Raw genomic sequence first — 27,020 nt, forward strand, 5'->3', positions numbered from 1 at the left:
AAGCACAGAATAGGCTGAAATCATGTTTATTTTAAGGAGCATTATTAGAGATATGCTACTTGGTCATCTAACTGGAAAATTAAAACTTCAGTTAAAAGATGAGCTATTCTATTTGAAAACAATAATAATTATATCAAAAGCTATTTTTTGTGAACAGATTTATAGCACATAAAATACTTTCACAAATATCTCATTTGATGCTTACAATAATCCTAAGAAATGGTAATTACCACTATCTCTGATATAAGGATGAGAAAACTGAGCTCAAATTAGTTTAATAATCTGATGAAGTTTATAGTTTCTCTGACCTTAAATTCTGGACTCTTGAGCTTACTATCTGTGTTTGTACTAACAACTTCTGAGATCACTTACATTTTTCATCAAAGAAAGTTTTAAGTTATGTTCCTATACCATCTATAGTAAATAGATGGGTTTCCATTATACCTGACTGCAAATATCCAGACAAGAAACTGTTAAATCATAATATATTAAAATGTGGATAAGTGCAGGGGTTCCTGGGTGGCTGGTTAAGTGTCCCAGTCTTAACTGTTGATTTTGACTTAAGTCATGATAGTGTAAAGCCTGCTTAGGATTCTGTCTCTCTCCTTTCTCTGCCCCTCCTCTTGCTCACAGTCGCTCTCAAAATAAACTTATAAAAATATATATGGTTAACAGCAATCTTAATGCTAACGCCATTTAAAAAGAAGGCATTCCATGAAACTACTTACTGTTCATTCACTACAAAAATACAATTGTCCTGTGATGGCTGTCCTGTGACTGGATGTTTACACGTTACTTTCCTTTCATTATGGCTAAAAGAAAAGAGAAGAAGAGAAAATGCATGTACTTCTATTATCACAAATGTTCTTCTAATATTCTGGTAGCAAAATAGTGATTTCTTTATTATAACATTAGTGAATAAAAGAGATGAAATTCAAACTCCCAGGTGATGAAATTTCCAAATACACCCTTTCTCCTACCTACCATGTGCACATACACATATACATGTGAATGCTACTACAGTTTTACTGTATAGTTAAATGCACCTCCCACCTCCCAAGCCTGACCTCAATTCTCTCTTCTCACTGTTTTATAAAAAAGTTAAGTTGATTTGGCTCCACAATCACTGCACTTTACATTTGATAGATGTGACACAAAGAATGAGTATCTGCCTATTTCCATTGTTTTGTATCCTTATTTAGGCACATTATACAGAAGTAACGCCAAATTCATATATGGAAAAAATTTAACAGTACTACTAATGAGTACTATTAAAAAACAGTACCATAGGAAGAGCAATATTTTATGATGTCTTTGTTTTACTAAAGAATCTTCATATAAGTAATGAGATTGATTTTTATGATACTTGAAGAAAGTATGTAATAGAAAAATGGAATCTGAAGGAGAAAACAAAAACCTCAGATGTACAAACAATAAACAGAAAAAAAGAAAAATCTACTTGTTATGTTTGCTGAGAAAAAAATTGCTTTGAATTAAGGACGGCTATTTCTTGGACACTAAAGACCTTTGCCTAAGAAATACTATTCTTTTTAGGCTGAATGATAAAATTAGGTCTCCTGCTGTCTTCTTGAAATGAGAAGAAAAAAAATTCCTAACCTATTTATCTAAACGAAAAATACTGGATGCCAAAAAAAGAGTATTTTAAACTAATAAATAACATATATTATCATTCGTAAATTAATTTTTTCCCCTTTGGGTCACATACTATAAGGCAAGATCTATAAGGAAAATCTATCATTTACTTTTCTTACAGAGAAAAATTTCAAGATGCTGTAACTGAATACTGCTTTGTTAATCTTATAAGATTATTAAATGTGCTCTGTATTTTGGGAAGTCTATAATCACAAGCCACAAACTTTCTGGCAAATTTTAGGTATTTAAATTCCTTTTCCATATCCTAACTTTTATTAATATTGCTTTTATTGGTAATGTAGTACTTGAAACAATATCCATTAAATAAAACTAAAACCACAAGAAAAAGGTATAGATACATATCGACTATTGTGGGGGTAGAATGATTGATTGAATACAATGTGTTCCTATTATTCCTTTAGATAACTGGTCTAACAAGCACATCGGACTACTAAATCAGCAGCTTTTTGTGCTGGTTTTGTTTTTATACAATAGAGATTAAGATTTGGTGGGTTTAAATATTTATTTGGAGGGATATTTTCACTACATAAAAAGTATGTGAGTAGGGTGTCTTGACTCAGTCAGTTAAGTGTCTAACTCTGGCTACAGTCATGATCTTACAGTTCATGAGTCTGAGCCCCACATCGGTATATGTGCTGATGGCTCAGAGCCTGGAGCCTGCTTCAGATTCTGTGTCTTCCTCTCTGCCCCTCCCCTGCTCGTACTTTCTCTCTCTCAAAAATAAATAAACAATAAAAAAAAATTTTAAAGTACATGAGTTCAGTGGTAGAAACTTAAGGTCTCATGTGGGATAGCAGTTTATGTAATAGCAGTAAACTGGTAACAGAATAACTAAGAAAGTATAGCCTCTGCAGGTAAGTGGAAAATTCTGAAGTACTCAGATGTGATGAGCACCATGAATGCGTCGAGGTATATAAATTGTAATGTTTAACAGAATAAAATAAGTGTGGAGGAAAAGGGTGGGGGGAAAGTAATCAAGGATAGGGATTAGGATACCTTAATGATAAAAAAAAAAAATGGAGGATAGCATCTTTTGTTTTCTTAAACCTTTTTTTGGAAGCATTAAAATGCCAGAGGTGGTTGAGTGGTAGATAGAACAGAAATGTACAAATCTTTTCCATAAAAACCCAATACTGCAAAAAGAAAGCAAACAAGCCCTGATATATTGCATTATTTCCCCAGGCTATGTCATCTGGCCCAGGAGGAATACAGCGGACTCCAATCCCAAAATTCTGAAAGCTCTAAATTGTAACAACATGTCTCTGCAACAGTTATCTGGCTGAGAGACTACTGTGACACCCTGAGTACTGAACGGATGTGGGTACCCATCAGACAAAGACAGAAAGAAATGGGGACACCTAAATAACAAATGGTTAAAAAAGAGCACACTCTTTTCCCTAGAAGTGGATGCTGTTTTGAATGAAATTGATGTTTTTATTATCCAAGTACTTTTCAAAGAGCACAATGTCTTAAACAGTAAAACTAAATAAAAATCTTACTGTTCTAGCTTAAAAGACCAGTGACTAAAATCAATATGAAATACGAATATATTTATGTTCTTCTTTTATTTCTTCAAAGCATCCAATGTATTTTTTTAACTTAATGTTGATATTATATGGACACAAAATTCCTAAGTCTACAAGAACACTAACACAAAAGTCTTTTACAGGCATATTTTAGAGATACTGAAGGTTTCATTCCAGATCACTGAAATAAGGTGAATTTTGCCATAAAGTGAGAAATGAGTTTTCTGGTTTCCTAGTGCATATAAAAGTTATGTTTACATTAAGTATACAAAAACATTATGTCTAAAAAAACAATGTACATATCTTAACTTAAAATGCTTTACTGCTAAAAGATGCTATTTATCATCTAAGCTTTTAATGAGTCACAGTCACTGATCACAGATCACCGTAAGAAATGAATAATGAAAAAGTTTGAAATAATTGCAAGAATTACCAAAATGTGATAGAGATGGGAAGTGGGCAACTGCTGTTGGAAAAACAGTAACAGATTAATACAACCAGGGTTACCACAAACCTTCATTTGTGGAAAACTCACTATATGCGAAGTGCAATACAGAAATGCAATAAAATGATAGGACCATAATATTTTTTAATGAAAGAAATAACCTTTCTCATTACATAAGCATAACTGTAATATAAAATAAATAAGTCCTCTCAACTATTGGGACCTCATCAAAATAAAAAGCTTCTGCACAGCAAAGGAAACAATCAGCAAAACTAGAAGGCAACCAATGGAATGGGAGAAGATATTTGCAAATGACATATCAGATAAAGGGTTAGTATCCAAATTCTATAAAGAACTTATCAAACTCAACACCCAAAAAACAAATAATCTAGTAAAGAAATGAGCAAAAGACATGAATTGACACTTCTCTAAAGAAGACATCCAGATGGCTAACAGACACATGAAAAAATGCTCAACATCACTCAACAGGGAAATACAAATCAAAACCACAATGAGATACCACCTCACATCAGTGAGAATGGCTAACATTAAAAACTGAAGCAACAATAAATGTTGGCAAGGATGTGGAGAAAGGGGATCTCTTTTGCACTGCTGGTGGGAATGCAAACTGGTGTAGCCACTCTGGAGTACGGAGGTTCCTCAAAAAATTAAAAAAAAAAACTATCCTATGACCCAGCAACTGCACTACTAGGTATTTATCCAAGGGATACAGGTGTGCTGTTTCAAAGGGGACACATGCAGCCCAATGTTTATAGCAGTGCTATCTCGACAATCGCCAAAGTATGGAAAGAGCCCAAATGTCCATCGACAGATGAATGGATAAAGAAGGTGTGGCATATATATATACAATGAAGTATTACCCGGCAATTAAAAAGAATGAAATCTTGCCATTTGCAACAACATGGACGGAACTGGAGAGTATTATGCTAAGTGAAATTAGTCAGAAAAAGACAAATATCATATGACTTAACTTATATGAAGAATTTAAGATACAAAACAGATGAACATAAGGGAAGGGAACCAAAAATAATATAAAAACAGGGAGGGGGACAAAACATAAGAGACTCAAAGAGAACAAATTGAGAGTTGCTGAAGGGGTTGTGGGTGAGGGGTAGGTAGGGGGTGGGTTACATGGGTAAGGGGCATTAAGGAAAACACTTGTTGGGATAAGCACTGTACATAGGGAATGAATCACTGGAATCTAGTCCTGAAATCATTATTGCATTATAAGCTAACTAACTTGGATATAAATTTAAAAAACAAATAAATGAATTAATTAATTTTAAAAAGTCCTCTCAAATGCTTATTCATTTGTTCTGTCTTATACAATATTCCTAAAATCTGACTCCTGAAAACTAATTTAAACAGCATAATTATCAAACAGAAAAATCAGTAACATTTTCTAATTATTTCATTAAAAACAAATTATAATTGGGGTGCCTGGATGACTCAGTCAGTTAAGCATCTGACTTCGGCTCAGGTCATGATCTTACGGTTAGTAAATTCAAGCCCCATGTTGGGCTCTGTGCTGACAGCATGGATCCTAAAGTCTGCTTAAAGTTCTGTGTCTCCCTCTTTTCTCTCTCTGTCCCCCCCGCCACTCACACTCTGTCTTTCTCTCAAAAATAAATAAACATTAAAAAAAAATTTTTAAATCTTAACTGTTCAAATGTGTTAATTTCCTATCACCTGACAGGACTGTCAATCCTTTCTGCTCCTGGGCAAATATGTTTTTATATACATTTTTATATATTTAAAATTTTATTTTAAATTTCAAAAGCATTCTTTATTTTGGCAGTTACACTTTGTATACTAATATTGCATTTTAAGGCATTTGTAGTGGAAAGGGTACACATAATTTTGAAATTATACACAGAAACTAAAAATACGAGTTAAATGAATACTGAGTGCCAGTAAGTGAAAGCACTGTAAACTAAATCCAAATGGGTCTTTAAAAATCTCCACCATTCTGTTAATGTGTAGAATTCAGACAGTAATCCGTATATACCAACTGGGCACTGTGGGAGGTGGCTGGCCCGCTGTTTCAGTATGAAGTCAGGCCACGGTCTGCTTAGGACCAGGAAGGACGGAAGGGAAGACAGTGATTCTCAGCCTTTCCTCAATTCTACTAAAGTCTGTCCCTTGCATTGTTTACAAAGCGTATGTTTTCATCCTACATCTGCTATCCTTTTGTTGCCCACAAGTTGTTTTCTTTTATGGAAGGGCCTCAAAATTCGGATCAGGAATACTATCCGTTCTGTTGTAACACTGGAGAAGTGGATTCTCCAATGTGATTCATATGTTAGGGAACACTCTGAATATCAGTCACAAAAATTCCACAATTGTGTCTGCATGCTCTTGTCTGTGATCCTGTCCTGTCTGTGTGCACAAGAGCACATCAATCATACGACTGCACAACCTCAAACATCTGCCAACCACTTTAGTTCACTGCCTAGTGTATGCAACACGCTCATTCACATGTAGTGATACAACTTTCTAATTTCTGATTCCCCTACTTCCAAAACTTCCCAAAACTCACAAGTTAAAACTGCCCCAGTGTCCACTTCCACACACAAACTGTGGGTCTTTTTCAAGGCAAGTTGTATCTGTAGTATTTTTGTGTTTCTTAACCATTTAACAGTAAAATTGTGCAACCACTTTTACTAGTTTTATATCGTTGTTTTAGTGTCATTAATGGAAGCTTTTGAGTGGTCTTCTAATAAAGTCCTTTTCCACAAAAGCCCCATTTTCATTAGCTGATTTTGCACAGTGAGGTGATTTTTAGGAACATACATGTTGTGTTACAGTAAAATTGACTGTATCACTTAGTTCCAAACTAACATGCACCTGTGCTGCTAAAAACACATTCTGATGCTTTAATAGATAAGATGCCATTTTAAAAATCCTTGCCAGAGATTTTATGCTCTTCATGAATGAAAAGGAAGTACTGGAAAGGTATGATGTTACATAAATTTGTGTTTCTAGAGGGATCCTTATAAAAAAGGGATAAAATTCAGGTCTTCATATAAAATATTCTTAAGATCACAGAACAAACTAATTCCCATCTTGTCTTTGAACTCTTTGTGGCATAGCTTAAGTCCTAACCTTAAAACATGTGACACCCAGTATTTACCTACTCATACTTTTTGGATTCTGTGATGTTTTATTTTTTAAGACTTATTTTATTTTTTAAAATAAATTATTTATTTATTTTGAGAGAGAGAAAGAGAGAGATAGAGAGAGAAAGAGAAGGAATCCCAAGGAGGCGCTGCACTGTCAGCACGGAGCCCAAAGCAGGGCTCAATTTCACGAACCGTGAGATCATGACCTAAGTTGAAATCAAGAACTGGACGCTTAAGCACTTGAGCAACCCATGCACCCCTTAAAGGTTTTATTTTTTAGTAATCTCTACACTCAACATAGGGGCTCTAACCCACAACTCCAATATCAAGAGTCAGCATGCTGCATCCACACCGACTGAGCCACCAGCAGTCCCTGTCTGTGATGTTTTAATGCCTAAGTCTAGACCAGTGGATCTCAGCTGGGAGTAATTTTATTTCCCAGGGGACATGTGGAAATGTCTGGTAATATTTCTGTCACAACTGTAATATCCCAGTCACAACTGGGACTGGTATCTAGTGGGTAGAGGCCAGGATGCTGCTAAATGTCTTACAATGCAGAGGAAAGATTTCCACAGGAAAAAAGCATGGAGCCCAAAATGTCAATAGTGTGAGGTTATATAAGCCTATGCTAGAACACCATAGCCCTCTAACAATTAACTCTGCTGAATAAGCCACATTTATTTTTTCCTTTGTGTTTCTGTAATTCTTTAGAGACAACAGAGGCAGCAGGAAATAATGGCAATAGAGAGCACAGGTTCTGTTACCAGACCACCTAGGCTTGAATCCCAGCTCCCCAACTCATTAGCTAGATCTAAATTACTTTAACTTTCTATGCCTCAGTTTCCTTTACTTAGTACCAGTAGCTGTATCACAGGTTGGTTATTTTTTCAGAGCTGCTCTAGGCATCGGGGACAGCAGTGAACAAAACAAAAAATCTTTGCCCTCGTGACACTTACGTTCTAGTGGAGATGATTATGAGGATTAAAAGGGTGAGCAGTATCAACATGGCCTGGGACAGAGTAAGTCCTCCATAGCTGCTGGCTTGTATTTATTGTGAACAGCAGGATTTTCAGCATGTCGTTGTCATTAAATTACCAGTCAGTCAACTGTTTATGTTAAAAGTTTAAAACAGTACCCACCTAGTGGTCCCCCTCACCCAGTTTTCCGCTTTCTGTGTTTCTGTTACCCATGGGTCAACTGCAGTGATGATCGTTCTGAACTATCCCCAGAAGGTCACTGGTACCCTAATGCTGTGTCATAATACCTGTGTTAATCGCTTCACTTCATCTCATCACACAGGCATTGTATCATCTCACATCATCAAAAGAACAAGCGTGAGTACAGTATGAAATATTTTAGAGATCATATTCATGTAACTTTTACTACAGTAGACTCTAATTGTTCTATTTTATTATTAGTTATTGTTGTTGAGCTCTGACTGTGTGTAATTTATAAATTAAGCTTTACCATAGGTATGCATGTGTAGGAAAAAACATAGTATTATATAGGATTTGGTACTATTTGTGCTTTCAGGCATCCACTGGGGGATCTTAGAATGTATCCTCTGCAGATAAGGGGCTACTATACTCAGTATTTATTGTAAAAGAATAAAGTTGTAATCTCTCTTGGTTTTCATGCTTCTGGTAAAGATACCTACCCCTAATACGTCAAAAAGACAGAAGAGAAAAGTAATTCTAATATACAAGTTCCAAAGAAAGATTAGCTGTGTTTTTACACTAGCAAAGGCAGGATGTGAGAAGATTCTTAAATAGTGACAAGCAACACTTAAAAAAGAAAAAAATTGACTCAGCGATTCTGGAGAGTTCAGGATCAAAGAAAATAGGGCATATTCACTAGCTCAATCTGAAGATCATGCTCTATCAGGAGCCCAGATAAAAAGGCTGAATCAATTCCATTTTCAGGAAAATATCAAGAAATCGACAAGCAGCAACATAAATTACTTGCTTTTTGGCATTATACCTTCTTCACTGTTTATTACCAGACATGTAATCATTTACTAACCTAGAAGAATAATGCAAGACCTGCTTATTTAGAGCCTCTACAGAACTACTTCCTTCAATAATAATTTAGTTTTAAAAGATCTTAAGGTGAATAAATCAGTGTGTATAAAATGTTATGTTTCTATCAAATTATATAAATAACAAATTAAAAATGACATGTCTGCTGGAGATGGAATATACTTATTACTCTACATTATTCCTTTTCAAATCTTGTATTTATGAACCAAATAATGCATCATGTAGGTAACTGTAGTAGAAAATCTGGGTGAAGCTGTATCATTGTAAGCAGTACTGAGCTTTCTAGCAGCCTGCACGAACAGGAACAAGAAAAGCTGATAAACTACATTACTTCTTATAGCCTCGTTGTGGAAACAGAGCAATTCACTGGGATTGAGTCAAATCTCAGTGACAGGTGCTTTTTATATGAAGAATAATTTAAATTATACGGCAGCACACTGAAGACAAAAGAGGCTGGTATTTGTGTCCCTTTCCAGGGTCATTGGAGCAAGGCATTTTTGTGTTGAGTTCACATTGCTCGTCTTCCCTCAGCAGAAGACTTATAAGGGAAGATGCCAATGACATTGCTGAAGAAACACCTCCCTTCATACACTTAGTAGATGCATAAAATGCACAAAATTGCACATTTCATATACATTTCATAAAATTATGGGTTTAGAAAGAGAGGAAAAAAAGATTTACAAATTGGATTGTCTGTGTTGCTATTAGGTTATAAAAGTTCTTTATATATTTGGGGTATTAACTCCTTAGCATATATATGATTTGCAAATATTTCCTCCCACCTGGTAGACTGTCATTTTTTTTTTTAAAAAGTTTATTTATTTATTTATTTTTGAGATAGAGAGTGAGCAAGGGAGGGTGAGGGAGGGAGACAGAGAGAGAGAAGGAGAGAGGGAATCCCAAGCAGGCTTGGCATCATCAGTGCAGAACCCGACGCGGGGCTCAAACCCATAAACTGTGAGATTGTGACCTGAGTCGAAACCAAAAGTCAAACACTCAACTGACTGAGCCACTCAAGCACCCCATTAGATTGCCTTTTCATTTTGTTGTGCAAAACCTTTTCAGTTTGATTTAGTCCCACTATTTTTGCTGTTGTTCCCAGAATTTTTTTTTTAATGTTTTGGCCAACTAATAGCAATGTTCTGGATATTTCTTAGTATTGCAATTTTCTCCTATGGGAATACTTGTGTGTGTGTGTGTGTGTGTGTGTGTGTGTTTTAATGCTTTTGTTTCATGCGTAATTTCAATGACTGCTTAATACATAAAATCCATTGTTTTTCAATTTAAGAAATATCAAAATTGCTATTAACATTGTCAATAGCAACCAATATAATTCTTGAGTAATGATATATTAGACAAAGCAAGCTTGAGTAGTGTTTTATGTGTGAAGATTTATCCACTGTGCACAAAAAGTATGTGGTTTTAAAAAAACCGTTCCAGAGAAGAGATCTTAGTTGTCTCTTACTAAACTCAGATGCAAACCTGTTTGTGTGATTTGCTCTGAATCATGTGTTTCCCTTATGGGGAAGAAAGAAGGATTTAATTTAGTATAAGAAAAATAGGATACCATAGTGGTTTGGCAGCGAAACCAGTATCATGACTTGGACATTTACAAGGGCCCAACCCATAAAAGGTGCCACATATTCACAATGTTGTTAGAAGGGAGCAGGGTGGAAGAGGTGTGGGAACTATGGAGGCGATTTATTTCTCAAATTAGGCTGAAAACTATAGAGCAAACAGCTCATGTGTATCTTTATGACTTTTTAGTATCCTTCCACTTAACACAAAACAGAGTATTGTACATTCTCAATTTGTCCTTGGTTTCGGTACCCTATCAGACAATACCACTCTCCAGATTATTTTAAAATTGAAGAACCTTTATCACTACAAATCATATAGCCTTATCACTTTGAGATACAAACAGTCACATATTAGGTTCTGAAAACATGTTTGCAGCTGTGACTTAGTTACTAAATCAACTGGTCCTATGGTAGCGCAGAGTAATTTTTAAAATACGGTTCCATGTTAAGTTTGTTAATGTTTTATACAGATAACTATTTTAATTTCTTTTTCTTTTAATAAAAAGGAGAAAATGCTATGTTGAAATCTGACTACCACAATGACTATGTCTGCAATTTTTAAACTGAAAATATGCTGGCGTGGAAAACTGTGCCCACAGTTAAAGGCAATGTTAGAAGAACAAAAGAAAAACACTAGAAGTGCCCTGCTTTTTCTTGAGAGACTCAATTCCTGAACCGTATGTGAAGAAATAACCACTGAGTTAGCAGTCTAAAAGATTGTAATTTTTTTTTTTTTTGCAAAACATGAAAAGTATATGTTTCCTTTCCCCGCATTTCATTCTAAATGCCATTTGCCTTTAACTTAAGAACTAACTGCTTCCAGACATCCTGCTCAAACCTCAGTGATTCATTTACCCACCATCTCCTTAAGGTCTTAACCCTTTATCTTCCGCTCTCCTTTCTCCTCTCATCATTTAGAAAGTGGATCATCTCCTATTTCTTGGGGGTTAAAAAGAAAGGATTTCTTAGGTGTGACTACCTCGCTGATCCTCACTCCCAGCAGTAAGTACTAAAATCAGCAAGGGGACCATCGCTACCACTTGGGCAGGACAGTGAGTGCTGCTCACACATTCAGCTGTCACACCCACGCTTAAAACATGACAATCGATCCTCACATAAACCCTCTGAGGTATGACTGTCTTCATAATGCATAAACTGAGGCTCAGAGCATTCACAAAGCTGTCATGAGTCACACAGCGACAAGGTAGGGAAGAGGCGGCCCCAAGGCCAGAGCTGTGTCCTTTTCAGATCCCCAACTTTATTTTTTGTTTATTTATTTTTAAAATTTTTTTTATTTATTATTTCTAGGAGAGAGAAAGAGTGAGCAGGGGAGGGTCAGAGAGAGAGGGAGTCACAGACTGAAACAGGCTCCAGGCTCTGAGCTGGCAGTCAGTACAGAGCCCGACGCGGGGCTCGAACCCACGAACCGCGAGATCATGACCTAAGCGAAAGTTGGACACTTCACCGACAGAGTCACCCAGGCGCCCCACAGATCCCCAACTTTAAACAGCTACCACTGCCTGGACTCTTATCCAGCCAATGAGACTTTTCAGTTCTGCCCTGTATCTTCTCCATTTCTGTCCAGTGGTACTAAAACACAACACAACACTGTACTTTCATCAGAGGTCCTTCCCTTCTTCCACAGACCAGGGACACACAGCCTCCCTCACCACTCCTCGTCTCATCTCCTTCTGCCTTACTGCCTAGCATCACCCCAAGACTACATCTATCTGAAGCACAATAATGAAACCTTTCCCAGTTCCAATTTAATTTTAGACTTCCTATCTCTTTTCATCTTCCTATTCTCTTAAGGCTTCACAATCATTTTCCACTCTTGGATGCTCAGACAAAATTATCACAGCATAATCATAAACATTGCCGCACATTTTCTCATTACAGGTACCAAAAAATTTAAGTGCAAATAACTGTAAAGCATGGGTTTTACAAAAATACCCTATAGGAACTGAGTATCTTATTTTTCCCAGTAGGAAAATAGGAACATGATGCAATGCTGCACAAGTACAAAGGTGAAAGCATTATTATCAACTAGGAACAATAAAGAAAAAAATTAAAAATTAAAAATATTAGGCTCACGTACAAATTCATCTGTTTGGTTCTGGGTTATTTGCAGATAATTTCTAATCTACCTTTTCAACAAAACCTTAAATAAAACCAACATGTTCATTTACAATCTATAAATACTTTTGAATAGATTTAAATAATTTTGGAAGTAATGCCAAGAATGATTCAATTAACTCCGTGCCAGTTATAAACAAAATGTGCCTATTACATTAATAATTGCCACATATCTGAGTGTTATTGAACGGTTACATTTTAGATCACTTGATAAAATACATTATAAGCAAAATTATACCTAAAATAATTGATAATTCTTTCACTTGTAAGTCATCTGAGTGACTTTAAATGGCAAGGTTAAATGGCACTTAATGGTTAGAACAGAAATAGGATTCTTCGAATGTATGCACTAACCCACCAAAGTAATTTCCTGTCAAACATTCAAGAATCAGGTGACATTTCTGGTTGTCACCCAGAAATCACCCCAGAGAAAACACAACTAAAGACATCTCCATCACTGCCCTTGTTTACACCTTTATCTCCCCAAGACTCTGTTAACAGAATTCAAATTCACCTCATTTTAACTAGGTTCTCTCCCATTTAGATCACCCTCCTCACTGAGCCTGAAATTCTTTTTGTAAAATGGGAACCAAAACTCAAACAACAATAATAAACCCTATTAAATAGGGCTTTTGAAAGAATAAAGTACTTGGTAGCACAAATATACATTACCTGGACCTGATGAAGTTCTCACTAGATAGTAGCCAAACTTGAAATGTGCTAGGAGGGAGTTCTTGAAAAGTAAAATGATGTCACTTCCTTGCTTTACAAAGTTGCTAGCTCTCTGCTCTTTTTTTCTTTTTTTGAAAAATGTTTATTTCTGAGAGATAGGCAGAGACAGAGAGACAGAGAGAGACAGTGCATGCGTGCACTTGAATGCATGCAGGGGAGGAGCAGGGAGACAGTATCTGAAGCAGGCTTTGTACTGACAGCAGAGAGCCCTATATAGGGCTTGAACCCAGAACCACAAGATCATGACCTGCACTGAAGCCAGATGCTTAACTGAGCCACCCAAGATCTCTTCTCTACTCTGTCTTAAATGCGAAGTACAATGGTTTATATAGGACCATAATTCAATGAATGAGGAACCTGATAATTTGACTTAAGGTTAAAGTTTACTGTTGAATGATCTATACAAAAAGCAACTGTAAAACCACATATGGGAACAAAAATGATCACAGGTTATATTATAGTAGTTTAAAAGAATACTTATATGAAAAATTAGAGCCACTTGTATAAAAAAGTTTTATTTACAGAAGTCTAATGGAGTTTTAAAATAAAACTAAGCAAAGCTCCAACTCAGAAACATCACAGTAGTCAGAATATTCTTGGGGCGCCTGAATGGCTCAGTCAGTTAGGCATCTAACTCTAAATCTTGGCTTAGGTCATAATCTCCCGGTTATGAGATTGAGCCCCATGTTGGGCTCAGTGCTGACAGTGCAGAGCCTGCCTGGGTATTTTCTCTCTCTTTCTCTGCTCCTCCCCAACTCCTGTGTGTTCTCTCTCAAAATAAATGAATAAACTATTTTAAAAAATTTTTTAATGTTTTATTTTTTTGACAGAGTGCGAGTGGGGAAGGGGCAGAGAGAGAGAGGGAGACACAGAATCCAAAGCAGGTTCCAGGCTCCAAGCTGTCAGCACAAAGCCCAACTCTGCTGAGATCTCACGAACTGTGAGATCATGACCTGAGCCGAAGTTGGACGTTTAACTGACTGAGTCACCGAGGTGCCCCAATAAACTTAATAAAAAAAAAAAAAGAATGAATATTCTTAGCATTTAAATGTAATGTGGCATTCAATGCCATACTCAATATATATAAACACAGAATTGCATTAATTCAGACAACTCTACTACTCGCTAACGAATGCTAGTTACTAATGTCTTATTGTAACATGCATTATGTAGAAGTTTTACTATCATTGGTAAGGAAGCAAACAACAAATTAGAAAAAGTTGAATTTAAGCACTAGCTCTTCTGTGTGTGGTTATATACCACTTTAAAAAGTTAACCTAATTCTAGGGTCACATGGGTGGCTCACTTGGTTGAGCGTGAGACTTTGTCTCAGGTCATGATCTCGTGGTTGATGACTTCAAGCTCTGCTTCGGGCTCTGTGCTAACAGCTCAGAGCCTGGAGCCTGCTTCGGATTCTGTGTCTCACTCTCTCTCTGCCCCTCTGCAACTCATGTTCTCTTTCTCTCTGTCTCAAAAAGAAATATAAACATTAAAAAAAAGAAGTTAACCTAATTCTAACCTGCAAATAAAGAACCACATGATTTCAAAAAAGATTCAGTTATTTTACTGGAGGTGAAACATTTTTCCCAATAGTCAAACTGACAGAATAGCTCAATTCAAACAGGAAAAAAAAAAAAATCAGTAGTCACTGAATTTTACTCTTCTTCACTGTACAGTGTTTCATCATTTTAATACTGCAAGAGCTTTATCTGAAAAATCACCTCACAAACAAAAAGGTAGTTACTACTATGAAGGCAAATGATACTTCTATGAAACAAATTTTATAAACAAACACACAAAAAAGATAGCTTTTCTTTCAAAACAGCTATATTTTTGTGTAACTTAAATATGTCATTCAATACGACACAGGCACTAGTGACATACCTTTAATGATACTATAAATAAACAAACAGGAAGAGTAATATAACCATAATTAAAATACAAAGGGGAGGCCAGTTAGGGATTGATCTTGCTTAGGAAGGGGAAGAGCAGGGAAGATGTCACAGAAGTGGCTGCCGTTTGAATTGAACCTCAGGATCAAGCAAGAGTAGTTAGTCAGATGTGGTGAGAGTGTAGCACAGACTGAAAAGGGGGATACAGCAATGGGGCAGAAAATCTAGTATTTGAGTAACAACATACTTACACATAAAACATTTACTATATAAGTTTTGAAGCAATGTATTTCCTCCACTCCTAGGAGCAAATATATTTTATATAACTCTGAAAAGGTTCAATGCACTTGTGATGCACACAGCACTTAATTAGGCTCCCTTTAGTCAACAAATCATTATCCCTGAGTACTGAGAATTTTCTCACGTACAGATGAGGTGGGATAGAAATCTGACCCAGAATATCAGGGTAAGGCCCACTTCCTACAGCAGACATGGATAAACTGGAGCCACCAATGAAATCCAGTGACCACTGCTGGCCATGGACACAGCAGGTACTATACTCCAGAGATTCAGTTCCTTCTAACAAAGTACAGGTCACAGTACCCTACTAGTTGGTTTGCTAATGAGTAGGTTTTCATTATCACAGTGAAAATGAAATCTCTCCAATACAAAGATCATGGGAGTCTCCTCATTCATTTAACATGCTTAATCAATTCACTTGCTCATGGTCAAATATTTATTAGGCATCGATTATGTGCAAGATTTTGTACTGTATGCCCCTAGAAAACAAATATACAGTTTAAGACTATTAGTAACTTAAAGAATATGATTTCATCTGAGTTTTACTAAGCTAAATTTCAAATTTAAAGAATGGCACAATTATATTTTCTATCAGGCTTCAATACTGGTTGAAAGAGTTCCTTAAAGTATACCTATTCATTAGAAAACAGACAAGTGCTTTATTCTCTACTGCTTTGGACTTCAGTAAAACTTTTTAGTCAATTTCAGGTTACTTGCCCCTGCAGCTCAGCTCATCTTCCCCAGCCCCGCTTCTTTTTGGCCAGAGTTAATTTCCTGTTAATACAAAGAAGTTCAAGTAACTTCCCTTCACTTCAACTTTAGCAGCTTTTAGGCCAATGACCTCTGATGTCATAACGCCTCAAAAACATCTTTGTTTAACATGTATACTGAATATATTACAATTCATTGTGACTACAGTAACTTTATGATTAAGTTTAAAATACAGGCTCTTTTAAAACTATGTTAAAATATTTTACATGGATTCAAGATAAAACTTCAAAGAGAATAAAAATATTCATGAGTTCTCCATATACTTAAATTTTCTGGTTTGGGAAAAAGCCAACTCAAGGGAAAAACTGTGAATCTTGAATTAAGGCCGTCAAGTCAAATAAAATGAACATGAGCCCCTACTTCCATATTTCTATGCTTCAAAATATAGAAGTATAATGTACTAGGAGTCATACATGAGGTAGTTATTGCAAATTCCTCAAATCTGATATTTCTGCACATTCACATATAAAAAGATGACTTAGATAATTTCCTTTCAATACTTATGTAATTCACACAAAAAATGTGTATGAGGCGCCTTACTGTTTCAGAAAATTGATGTGAAAATATTTAAAATGTTAAGAATTTCCATATTGCCCTTGCTTCAACTAGACTTAAAAACAGACAGTGCCTGTTCTTTAAGAGTAAATTTTGAGAATTCTAAAAAACCTTGAAATCACAAGGCTGCTAATAAACCCACATAAAAAGAATTATACCAAAAACGGCAAGATATAAAAGACTTTAAAGGCTTCAGGCTGTACTATATAAATAGTATGAAATTAAAATAACATTATTTATCTCCTCACAGTGGAGAAGAAAGTTATAAGCAAAGTAGCTACAAACAAAAAAGTCTTGCTCAGTCTAATCTACTCCTTAAATTAATGGTTTCAAAACAACTAAATCAAAATACATAGTGAAATGCAAAGAAACATGAATACTGTTAGTAAGAAATAAATCTTTAGAGGCATGTTGCCCAGCCTTTAAAGCCAATTGCAGTAGTAACTTTATTTCTTTAAATGCCATATTGTCTATAATAATCTCCTACCATTATATTGCTTTCAAATTTTAGGTTAATGAAGATTCCTGTTTTGAATCACATTACTGAAACAGCCCAAATAATCGAAAACTTAAATAAATATAAGCAGCTTCAACAAGCTGTTATTAGTTAAGTTAGTATTAAAATACATTCTAATAGAAACATTATGTAATGAATATTGTTAACATCTCTACAGGAATTTCTGAGAATTATTCATTTAGTTCTCTTTAAGGGGGAAAATATATATATACTTCTCTTCCAAGTAAGTTAAAAAATAGACAAGATAAATTTAAAAATTTTAATGAAAATCATAGGGCTTTAAAGCAATATGCAACTACTATACATTTATGTGGCTTAAAGTTAAGGAGAGACTAAGGAAGATTACATTTTAAAATGCCCAAGACATTTGAAAATCTAATCATGTACAGTATTCACATTTTTACAAAAACACAACACTTTGGTTATAGAAATATTTATAATATGTCAATTTTTTGCACTGAGCACCGTGCCTGGCACTAAGGCTACAAAGATTATTTACCACAGTAAACTGAGAAAAAAGTCCTAATGCTCATTTAGCCATAACTTATTTATTATTCATACATAGACGTAACAAGAATTACTCACCAGTCTTCATCAAAATCACATTTGTGAACAGACATTCAACTACAGGCAAAAAAGGATACTAGAATAAAAATCAGACTCAACTCCTTTTGTCTTTGAGCTGCTCCCAAATGAGCACTGTGGGGACTAAGCACTAAAGAAATGCACTGTGGCTGTCAGGCTGGTCTGCCACTCTGCAAGTCTGACACCAGACTGACGTCACACACCAACATGTCATTGCAGCCACAAATTCAGGCAGCTTCTCCAGGAAGATCTGTTGTGATTATGCATGCCTTCCAGCCATAAGAGTGAAATATGATTTCAATTCTCTTTAAAGTTGGCATACAGCATAGCGTAAAGTATCAGCATATATGGTTGCAAACAGCTCTTGAAGAAAACATTCCGTGAGTAATTTTAAATAACCTTAGCTCAAAATAAATAGACATTTCCTGTTAAAACTGTAAGCATACCAATTTAAACGACTCCTCTAAAACCATTTTTTGTTGTTTCCAAAGTTGATACATACTTATTTCAAAAATCCAAGCAATAAAAGGCATAAAGAAAGCTAAAATTACCTGGTGTTCCACTACCCAGAAATGATAATAGCTGCTTAGATTTATTGATCATTTACTGTGTCAATCACTTTACAAACTCATCTGGGCCTCATAACCCAACAATAGAAGTTCTTCATTTTACTAAAGAATGTTGAGACCCAGACTAGCTATGGAATAGTGCTATTAAGCGACAGAGCAGGATTCAAACCCAGATAAGGGTGTCTCTATTGCTTTTGTATTTGATCACTAAATTATATTGTCTAGCAGCCAGGATACCAGTTGTTTACATTCTGGTAGACCAGAGTTTGTCTATGTATACATGTTTCAACAAAAGAAAATCAAACTATGTGTTGTCTGCAACCTGCTTTTTTCATCCAAAAATATGCCGTGGACAGTTTCCCATGTCATTAAATATACTCTTAACTTTTCCTTTTTTGATGGTCATCCATCATAATTATGTAAACCTGATTCCTACTGAACACTTTATTATTAATTATTATTATACACAGTTCTGTAACTGTCCAGACATCTTCGTGTTTAGCTGCACAGGATAATTCTTAGAAGTGGGTAAACAGGTCAAATCATGTGCATACTTCCAACATATACATGCTTTGTCCTCCAAAAAGGGGTATCAATTTGTATTTGTATCTCAATGCATTTGGTTTCTCCTTTCCCCACAAACTGGGTATTGACAATTACTTTTCTTTTTTACAAACCTAATAGAAAATACATGCCATCCCAAAGCTCTAATTATGTGTGAGTGCCTGTGTTTTAACTACAAGTGAGGTCAAGTCTTTGTATGTCCATCCTCACAGGAAGTGGTCCAGCTTCATGGCCATTAGCACCTGGCCCTGGAGTCAGAGACAGTAGTCAAGCTCTTTTCCCTCAACAGTTCTCTGGGCACAGGCAAATTACTTCTCCACACCTCCATTTGCTTATATAGAAATACAGGTAACAATTTAATCTTCATGGGATTTTTATGAGAAATGTCTGAGGAAAATCGTTCTAAGAATTGAAATGGTGCTTACCATAAAGTTAAGTGTTTAATTAAGTGTTATCTCATATTTAAGGGCCAATCACATTTGTTCTGCATTTCATACCCTTTGCCCAAAATGGGGATTTCTTAATGGAGTACATGAACAAACCATTTTATAAAACATGTTGTAAATACCGTGTTAGAATGGTAATGACATAAAAACATTCAGTGACCTCAGTGTGAGTTGTCTTACAACTAAATCTAGCATGTAACGTAACTGGTGCTGAAAACACTCCTTTCATATGAAACTGCTACAGCAAAAATTAAAAATAGCATCTCAAGTTGAGAAAACAAAATTGTTTCATCATGTAGCTTGAAATATAGACAAGCAAGCCAACACAGTTTGCTATAACCAGAAGGGTTTGCATATGTTTTAGAAAAGTAGTGATTCATGATCTTTCCCATTTTTTCAAAGTGAAGGTTTTGCTGGTCTCAATTAAATTTAAACTTTTCACACAAAGAAAGAAAACAAAACCCATTCTTGAAAACATCAAAGCCAACCACTTTTCTCACAGTTCTAAAAGTTCCAGAGCCCCTTTTAAATAGTAACAACCTACAAACAAAATATATGGAGATTGAAATATATTAAACTTATTACAGCTCTATTCCCAAACCAAACTGACCTTCCATTATATAACGAAGTCTTCAGCTATTCTCATTATCAGGCTACTTGTTAACAAATGATCTCTAGAAATACTAAGAAGGAAATTTTATATTATTCTAGCAGATTTGGTTTAGGTGTATTCATGGTTGTGTATGCTATAAAATTGTCGTACAAAATGGCAGACATTTCTGTAATATGTTTGTAGAATCACAGTGGCATGGTGGTTCTGCATATGGCTGCCAGGGAGAAAACGCTAACAGTGCAGCAGCAGAGATCTGTCAAGATTCTGGAAGATTAACAAGAATACTGAGAGCTACCAAATCGACCAAGTGTTTGGTTTATGAAGTTACCATCACCCTGCGCAACTTCTCTAGAACCTGGGAGGCTCAGGCCTCCCCCTCACCCCCTCACAGCTTACAGAAGGACTTCCACAGGGATAAAGAGGGAATAAGGTCCCTCCTCTTAAGGCCATTACAGCTTGGAACTGACAGTTTAATAGGGAAAAAGAGAGCTGTAAACAGATCATTATAACATAACCTGATTTGCAGAGCACAGAAGAGGAAGTGGCTGAATGCCTGGGGGAATCTAGAAAAGGCTTAACAAAGTAAATGACAGCCGGCCGAACTATTTCAAGAGATTTCAGTTAGCGGTAGCAGTAGTTGTAAAAGTACAAATTTAAGATTAATCTAAATTTTACACTGGTGCCTAATTAACAGAGAAACTATTCATTTAAGGGGAAAAAAATGCATACCAAAAAGGCAATTCTCCCAAATGCCTTATAAGATTCTGTCCTGCTTTTCCTAAATGTCATTGATAGCTAGTTTAGCTTTCTCATTTGTGCTCAAACCACATTTCAGAAAAGGAAGCTGAAGCAGACTGTGGATATATGCCCACTACTATGTCAGAGCTAATAAACTTTAAATCAGTAGGAAATCTTACATCTCAATTAATTCTGATTCCCATTTCATGCGTCTCTATGTTATACGGCCTGGTTCATAAAAAGCTACAGAAGAAAGTCCAATGAGGGCTTTGAAAACATTCAGCCCCAAATAATGTGTTTCAGTGTATTCTTTAGGGATGTTTGTGAGAGCAACTAAAGATTCAATTGTGATGACTCTAATTTTTCATTTCTTTTAACTTTACTTCTCAGTGGCATTTAAAACTCTTGACTACTCAGTTCTTGGAAATGCCACCCTTGATCTTAACTTATGTAACCTGGTTCCCAGCTGATGTGAGAACAAAGGCAAAAGAAAAAAATTAAATTTCCTTACAATTTACAGCTTATTGACAAGTCCTTGACACAGGCAGAATGACCTTCCTCTAGGAGCTCAACTGCATTGATGTTAATACTTTGCTAAGGGCAAAAGGTAACCTTAGCTTAACATTAGCCCAACCTCCAGGATCCTGTAAGTCTCCTTTAACATATAGAATTTCTTTGGAAACTTCTTTTATCTCTACCATCACCCCCCCCCCCCCCCCCCCCCCCGCCCCAAGATAATGTTAGCAATCATCCTCTAAGCAAAAGGCCCATTTATACACATCTAAGAGTCTCATGACTAAGGTCTTATTAGACAGTAGCAAATGACAATTTCCTAACAGCTAGCCCCTTAAGGTACCGGAAAACTTACTTTCAAATTCCTTAGGGACTTAATACTATCCCTAACCCCCTCCCAACATGAAAGTATATAATCAGTCACTGCTCACAACCCCAGTGCACCTCTTTCTGCCCATGCGTCCTGTCCCCATGCTTCAAAAAACCCATGCTTTTTGCAAAGACGCCTCAAGAATTCTTTCTTGACCATCCACTCTTGAACGCTAACATTTTCACATCACCAGCCTTCACTTTGCAAAACAAGCTTAATTTCAAACCACTCAAACCAGCACACAACTGTCTCCATAATCTGGCACCAATTTACTCATCACAAACACCCAAAGGAGAAGTCCTCTTAATGGGTGAGAAACAATTCAACTAATCTCTTTTTCCATACACTGTCCAATAGTGCTAAGTAACAGCAAGCACTAAAATGTTCCATCAGTTGACTACTGATTTTATCTCTTCGGTCAATAATGCAAATCTTTCAAATCAGAACAATACTAGGACAATGAGAAGACCACAAGTGCTTGTTTCTGATATGTGTTTTTTCCAACACCACTAAGCATTTAACTCAATTCTGACACCATGTACATGGAGACGTGTTAGAACCGACAGGTTAAGGGCTCTGTCACACAAGACTGCCTTCACTTTAGGTAACGATCTTTATTTTGTTTGTTTATTTATTTACTTTGAGAGAAAGAGAGAACATGACTGGGGAGAGGGGCTGAAGAAGAGGGAGAGACAATCTTAAGCAGGCTGCACAGAGCTCAACACGAAGCTGGATCTCATGACCTGAGCCAAAATCAAGAGTCAGATGCTTAACTAACTGAGCCACCTAGGTGCCCCTAGATAACCATCTTTTTTTTTTTTTCAAGTTTTTTAAAAATTTATTTAGAGAGAGATAGAGAGCAAGTGGGGGAGGGGCAGAGAGATAGAGACAGAATCCCAAGCAGGCTCCAAGCTGTCAGCACAGAGCCCAATGTGGAGCTCAAACTGACAAACTGTGAGATCATGACCTGAGTTGAAGTGGGATGCTTACCTGAGTGAACACCCCCCAAATATATTTCTTACATATATCACAATATTCAAACAGTTACAAAAAGGTAAAGTAAGAATACCAACAACCTCCTTTTTCTTTCTCCCAAATTTGCCAATTCATTTACCTTGGCACCATGCCATATCTTCATGACCTACAGAGAAACACCAAAGTAGCACTAATTACAAAAGTAGATTAAAATTCGCAAACACAGAGGATCTCTCTCAAATATCCTTATAAGCTTCTGTTAAAAGGTAGTTGTAACCAGGTAGAGAGTGAATCAACTCACAGAAATTAAACACTCACACCCACAGATAGCCTGAGAGATAACCCGGGCCCACAACTTCTTGTAAACACTAACTTATCATCATTGAACACTGAAAATTAGTAATGGGAATCCTCACTAAAATGGAGTCAGGAGGTTTTGGCACTGGGCACCGTGTCCTACTGTTACTAAACCATCTATCATAGCCGCTAACTCAGGATTTGAAAGGGTGAGCCCTTGTGCACTGTGTGGCTAACTGCTCTGTTCCGGGGATCCTGAGGAGGCTGAACAAATTGAAAGCATGGCTCCTGGGTTTGCCAACACTGTTGCTGAACAAACTCGAACAAAGCCACTGCAAGAGAAGGCAATAGTTCACAAGATGAGTGCTTGAAAAAGAGAAAGGGAGAAATTTGTTTTAGGTTCTGGCAGCCAGGGAACATGGCAGGCTCAAGCCTTAACAACCAACCTCTGCTGGCAAGACGGACACCTAGAGTTTTATAAGGAAAAGGGTGGGGGCAAGAGTACATGCAAGACAGTAGGCAGGGGACCTGTGATCATGGGGCGGGGGGGAGTGGTGTCGGTGTGTGTTCAGCCTGTGATCAAGGGCAGGGAAAGGGATGTGCTGAGTGTGGTCTTCTAGGCATTCTGTTGCTATCAGAACTTTTCTGGTCTGTTGGCTGTAATGTTACGGTCATTGCAATATGTCTTCGTCAATGCAGCAAGAAATGTGTGACCAAAAAAACAGAACAATAAGAAAAAAGGGTTTCAGTTAGAGCATATGTTAAGTGGTCTTGTCTATTTCTGGTTTTATCTGTTAGAGTCTACAGTTGGAGCAAGATGGCTCACTGACACAACCACTGTTGGGAGCTGTTTCTGAACTCACTAAGTTGAGAAAAACTTCCTGTGAGGTTAAGGCAAGTTGCACGGACTCTTATGGTCAGATGGCGAATATCCACCCCCCACTCAATTGTTTCTGCTTGTGCATCGCCCCCCAAGGCACCTTGCTGATTGGTATTCTGAGTGAAAGACCTGTTTTTCTTAATACCTCCCATTAAACAGTAAACAGGCTATTGACTCCTGCTCACAAAGAACTAACTTTTGCCTTTACTATATGCTAATGCCACTTCTGGGCTGTTCTCCATACACCTATGCATGTCAGGGTTCTGGAAAGTTTTTACTGATAAAAGAATTTATCATCAGAATGCCACTTCTGTGCCGTCCCTCAAACACTAAATCATAAAATAAAGTTGAGTCTCAGACAGTGCGTAGAAGCCTGGCTGGTGACCAGAAAGAATCTAGTGCCTCTCTCATCCCTCCCTCGCTGACACCGTCCATCCTTCAGGGACCCCTGGACCCTGCCGGAGCAGGGCTCAGGCAACCACTCCTGGTCAACTTCATACCCAACAGAAATAGATGGAGTTGACCTTGCAAGTAAACACTACTCTACTATTCCAGTTGAGAAAGAGAGGCTTTCTTTATTTCCCTCCACTAACTCCAACAGCTCAAACAATGAAAAGCCACTATGCTTCCAACTCCTAGGTTGTTCCAATTGATTTTAGTTTATAACACCCTTCCTAACAAAGCATACCTCTCCTTTGTTGCCCGGTTTTTCTGTAGCTTGTTTGTCCTAGATTGCAATTTTCTTTTATTCCGAAATAAACCCAGGTTTTACTGGTAAAATAACTGGCAGTTTTTTTTTAATATTAACAGCACTGACATTAGTATTCCCAAATTACTACCTAAGAAATGGTCAAGGGCTGCTCTATGTTATCTTGGTTTTCTATTAGAACTAAAATTTCACAACACTGCAAATTCTTGGAAAAATTGGAAGAGCTGAGTGATTTAAGAATCAAATTAATCCATAAACACCTGCTTAGGAAGGGACCAATTATCCTTTTTACCACTAGGATCTTCTTCCCCACGGAGTGGTAGCTACTGAAATATACTTGCTAACAGGACTCAGAGCCTTCTAATTGGAAAATATCCAGTTTTTAGGTCATTGATTAACAAGTTTGGTCCTTGAAAGTCAGTTTAATAAGGTGATGACTTAGCCATTTTATACTCTCTTTTGTTTATTCCTTCTAATCTTTTCTAATTTCTTTCCACTTTTTGTGTAGGATTGATAGCCACAGCTTCCCCCTTCTGAACTGTCATAACTTGTATATCTCATCAATTTATAGGATTTAGGTCCAGCTCAAATGTTGCATCCTTAGAGAGGTTTCCCTGAATCTCCCTCATTAAGGTAGTGCCAGTAATACGTATCTGAAACAATTAGCATAACCAATAAAATATGCAATCATGCATATTTACATCTCAAAAAGTCTGCCAATAGGGATGTACATAAACTATTTTCCACAATAAACAGAAAGTATATACCCATGGAGAGTGGACAAACTCTAGTTAGTTCATTTATACAGGCAAATACAAACTAAAGCTAAAGAATTTAAAAGGCAACAATGATATGGCCATTAAAACTGATCATCTTTATTCTCTTTTCCTATTATCACGTGACATACCAACTTCTCAGCTAAAAGTGAGATTTCTGGTTATATTTATTTATTTATTTAAAAAAATTTTTTTAAGGTTTTTTTTTTTTTTATTTATTTCTAGGAGAGAGAGAGACAGCGTGAGCAGGGGAGGGTCAGAAAGAGAGGGAGTCACAGACTGAAACAGGCTCCAGGCTCTGAGCCGGCAGTCAGCACAGAGCCCGACACGGGGCCCGAACCCACGAACCGCGAGATCACGACCTAAGCGAAAGTCAGACGGATGCTTAACCGACTAAGCCACCCAGGCGCCCCTTCTGGTTATATTTATATGTCCTTTGATATCTGAACTCATCTCTGGGTGCTTGAAGACAATTTCACTTCATAGGAAAAAAAATCGGATTTTGAGTGGTGAATCTTTTAATGGGCTCTGGAATCTTTAACTATGTTTTCACCTTAACCATTACAACCTGGAAAAATTCCAAATCAAAGTATATGTGTGTAGGAAACAAATAATGCAAACTTTCAATTTACTAATTTTGTACTTAAGTGTGCAATGGTAACTAGCAGGAAATTTGATTTGGAAGTACTTGTGGTTTATGAAAGATAATTTGAAATTCTAGCACAATAAAGAAATTCAGACTTAAGAACATGTTGATGATTATGAAATAATAAATCAACAACCAAGTTATAAAAGCAAGAAAATAAATATAAATTTAGCTAACCTTTAGTGTCATTGCCTAGGTTCTACCTTCCACTTTGGATGAATATACATTTTTTGAATGGTAGTTTGTAACTTATATTCTATCTACATACCTATTGATTTTCATTCTGAAATTGTGAATTCTAACTGGTTTTCTACAGAGCCTGATTTACTAACAAAGCATCTAGTATGCAAGTAACTAAGTCAATTCTACACTTGTACCATCTGCCTGGAAGACACATAGTCTGTTTTTGATGCAAGAATAAAATCAAACATATGACAGTGTTACCAGTTTCATCATCATCAAAAAATAGCCTCAAAGAAACTATTATTAGGGTTTTTGTGAAAATAGAGGAAATCTCATTTAAAACGTCAGAAAGCCCTGAAGGGGGAGCTCTCACGCACAACCACTCACATCCCTAACAGGAGAAGCTTACTTAAAAAAATGTTTTTACTGTTTTATTTATTTTTGAGAGAGACAGAGTATGAGTGGGGGAGGGGCAGAGAGAGAGAGAGGGAGACACAGACTCTGAAGCAGTTTCCAGGCTCTCAGCTGTCAGCACAGAGCCTGATGTGGGGCTTGAACCCACCTACAGTGAGATCATGACCCCGAACCCATCTGATGCTTAACTGACTGAGCCATTCAGGCACCCTAGAGGCAGCATACTTTACATACTCCAGCAGGAGGAAGAATTTCTCCTTGCCCAACAACTGCTCAGCCAATGAGGAACTGCCACACTCAGCCAGTAGAAGCTGTCACCCCCGGGAACTCTTTGAAACAGCCCCTCCTGGATGTCTCCTTTCTTTCATACAAGCAAGTCCTTCTTTGTTCTCCACACTTGCTTGTTTGCCATAGTCAGCTTGTCTCAAATTA

The 27,020-nt window shown here is 36.7% G+C and overlaps 1 protein-coding gene across 5 annotated transcripts in view; it reads right to left on the reverse strand.

The window, feature by feature from the left end:
* Positions 1–27,020, reverse strand: part of PLEKHA5 (pleckstrin homology domain containing A5) — a 239,797-nt gene that overhangs the window by 94,210 nt on the left and 118,567 nt on the right. For all 5 annotated transcript variants that reach the window (XM_039249007.1, XM_039249006.1, XM_039249005.1 and 2 more), the window contains exon 4: positions 729–812. In XM_039249007.1, the coding sequence (XP_039104938.1) occupies positions 729–812 (84 nt within the window). The remainder of the gene's footprint in view (positions 1–728; positions 813–27,020) is intronic.

The sequence above is a fragment of the Hyaena hyaena genome, unplaced genomic scaffold (genome assembly GCF_003009895.1).
Source record: "Hyaena hyaena isolate Hyena2069 unplaced genomic scaffold, ASM300989v1 scaffold_326, whole genome shotgun sequence".
In the NCBI taxonomy this organism is placed as follows: Eukaryota; Metazoa; Chordata; class Mammalia; order Carnivora; family Hyaenidae; genus Hyaena; species Hyaena hyaena.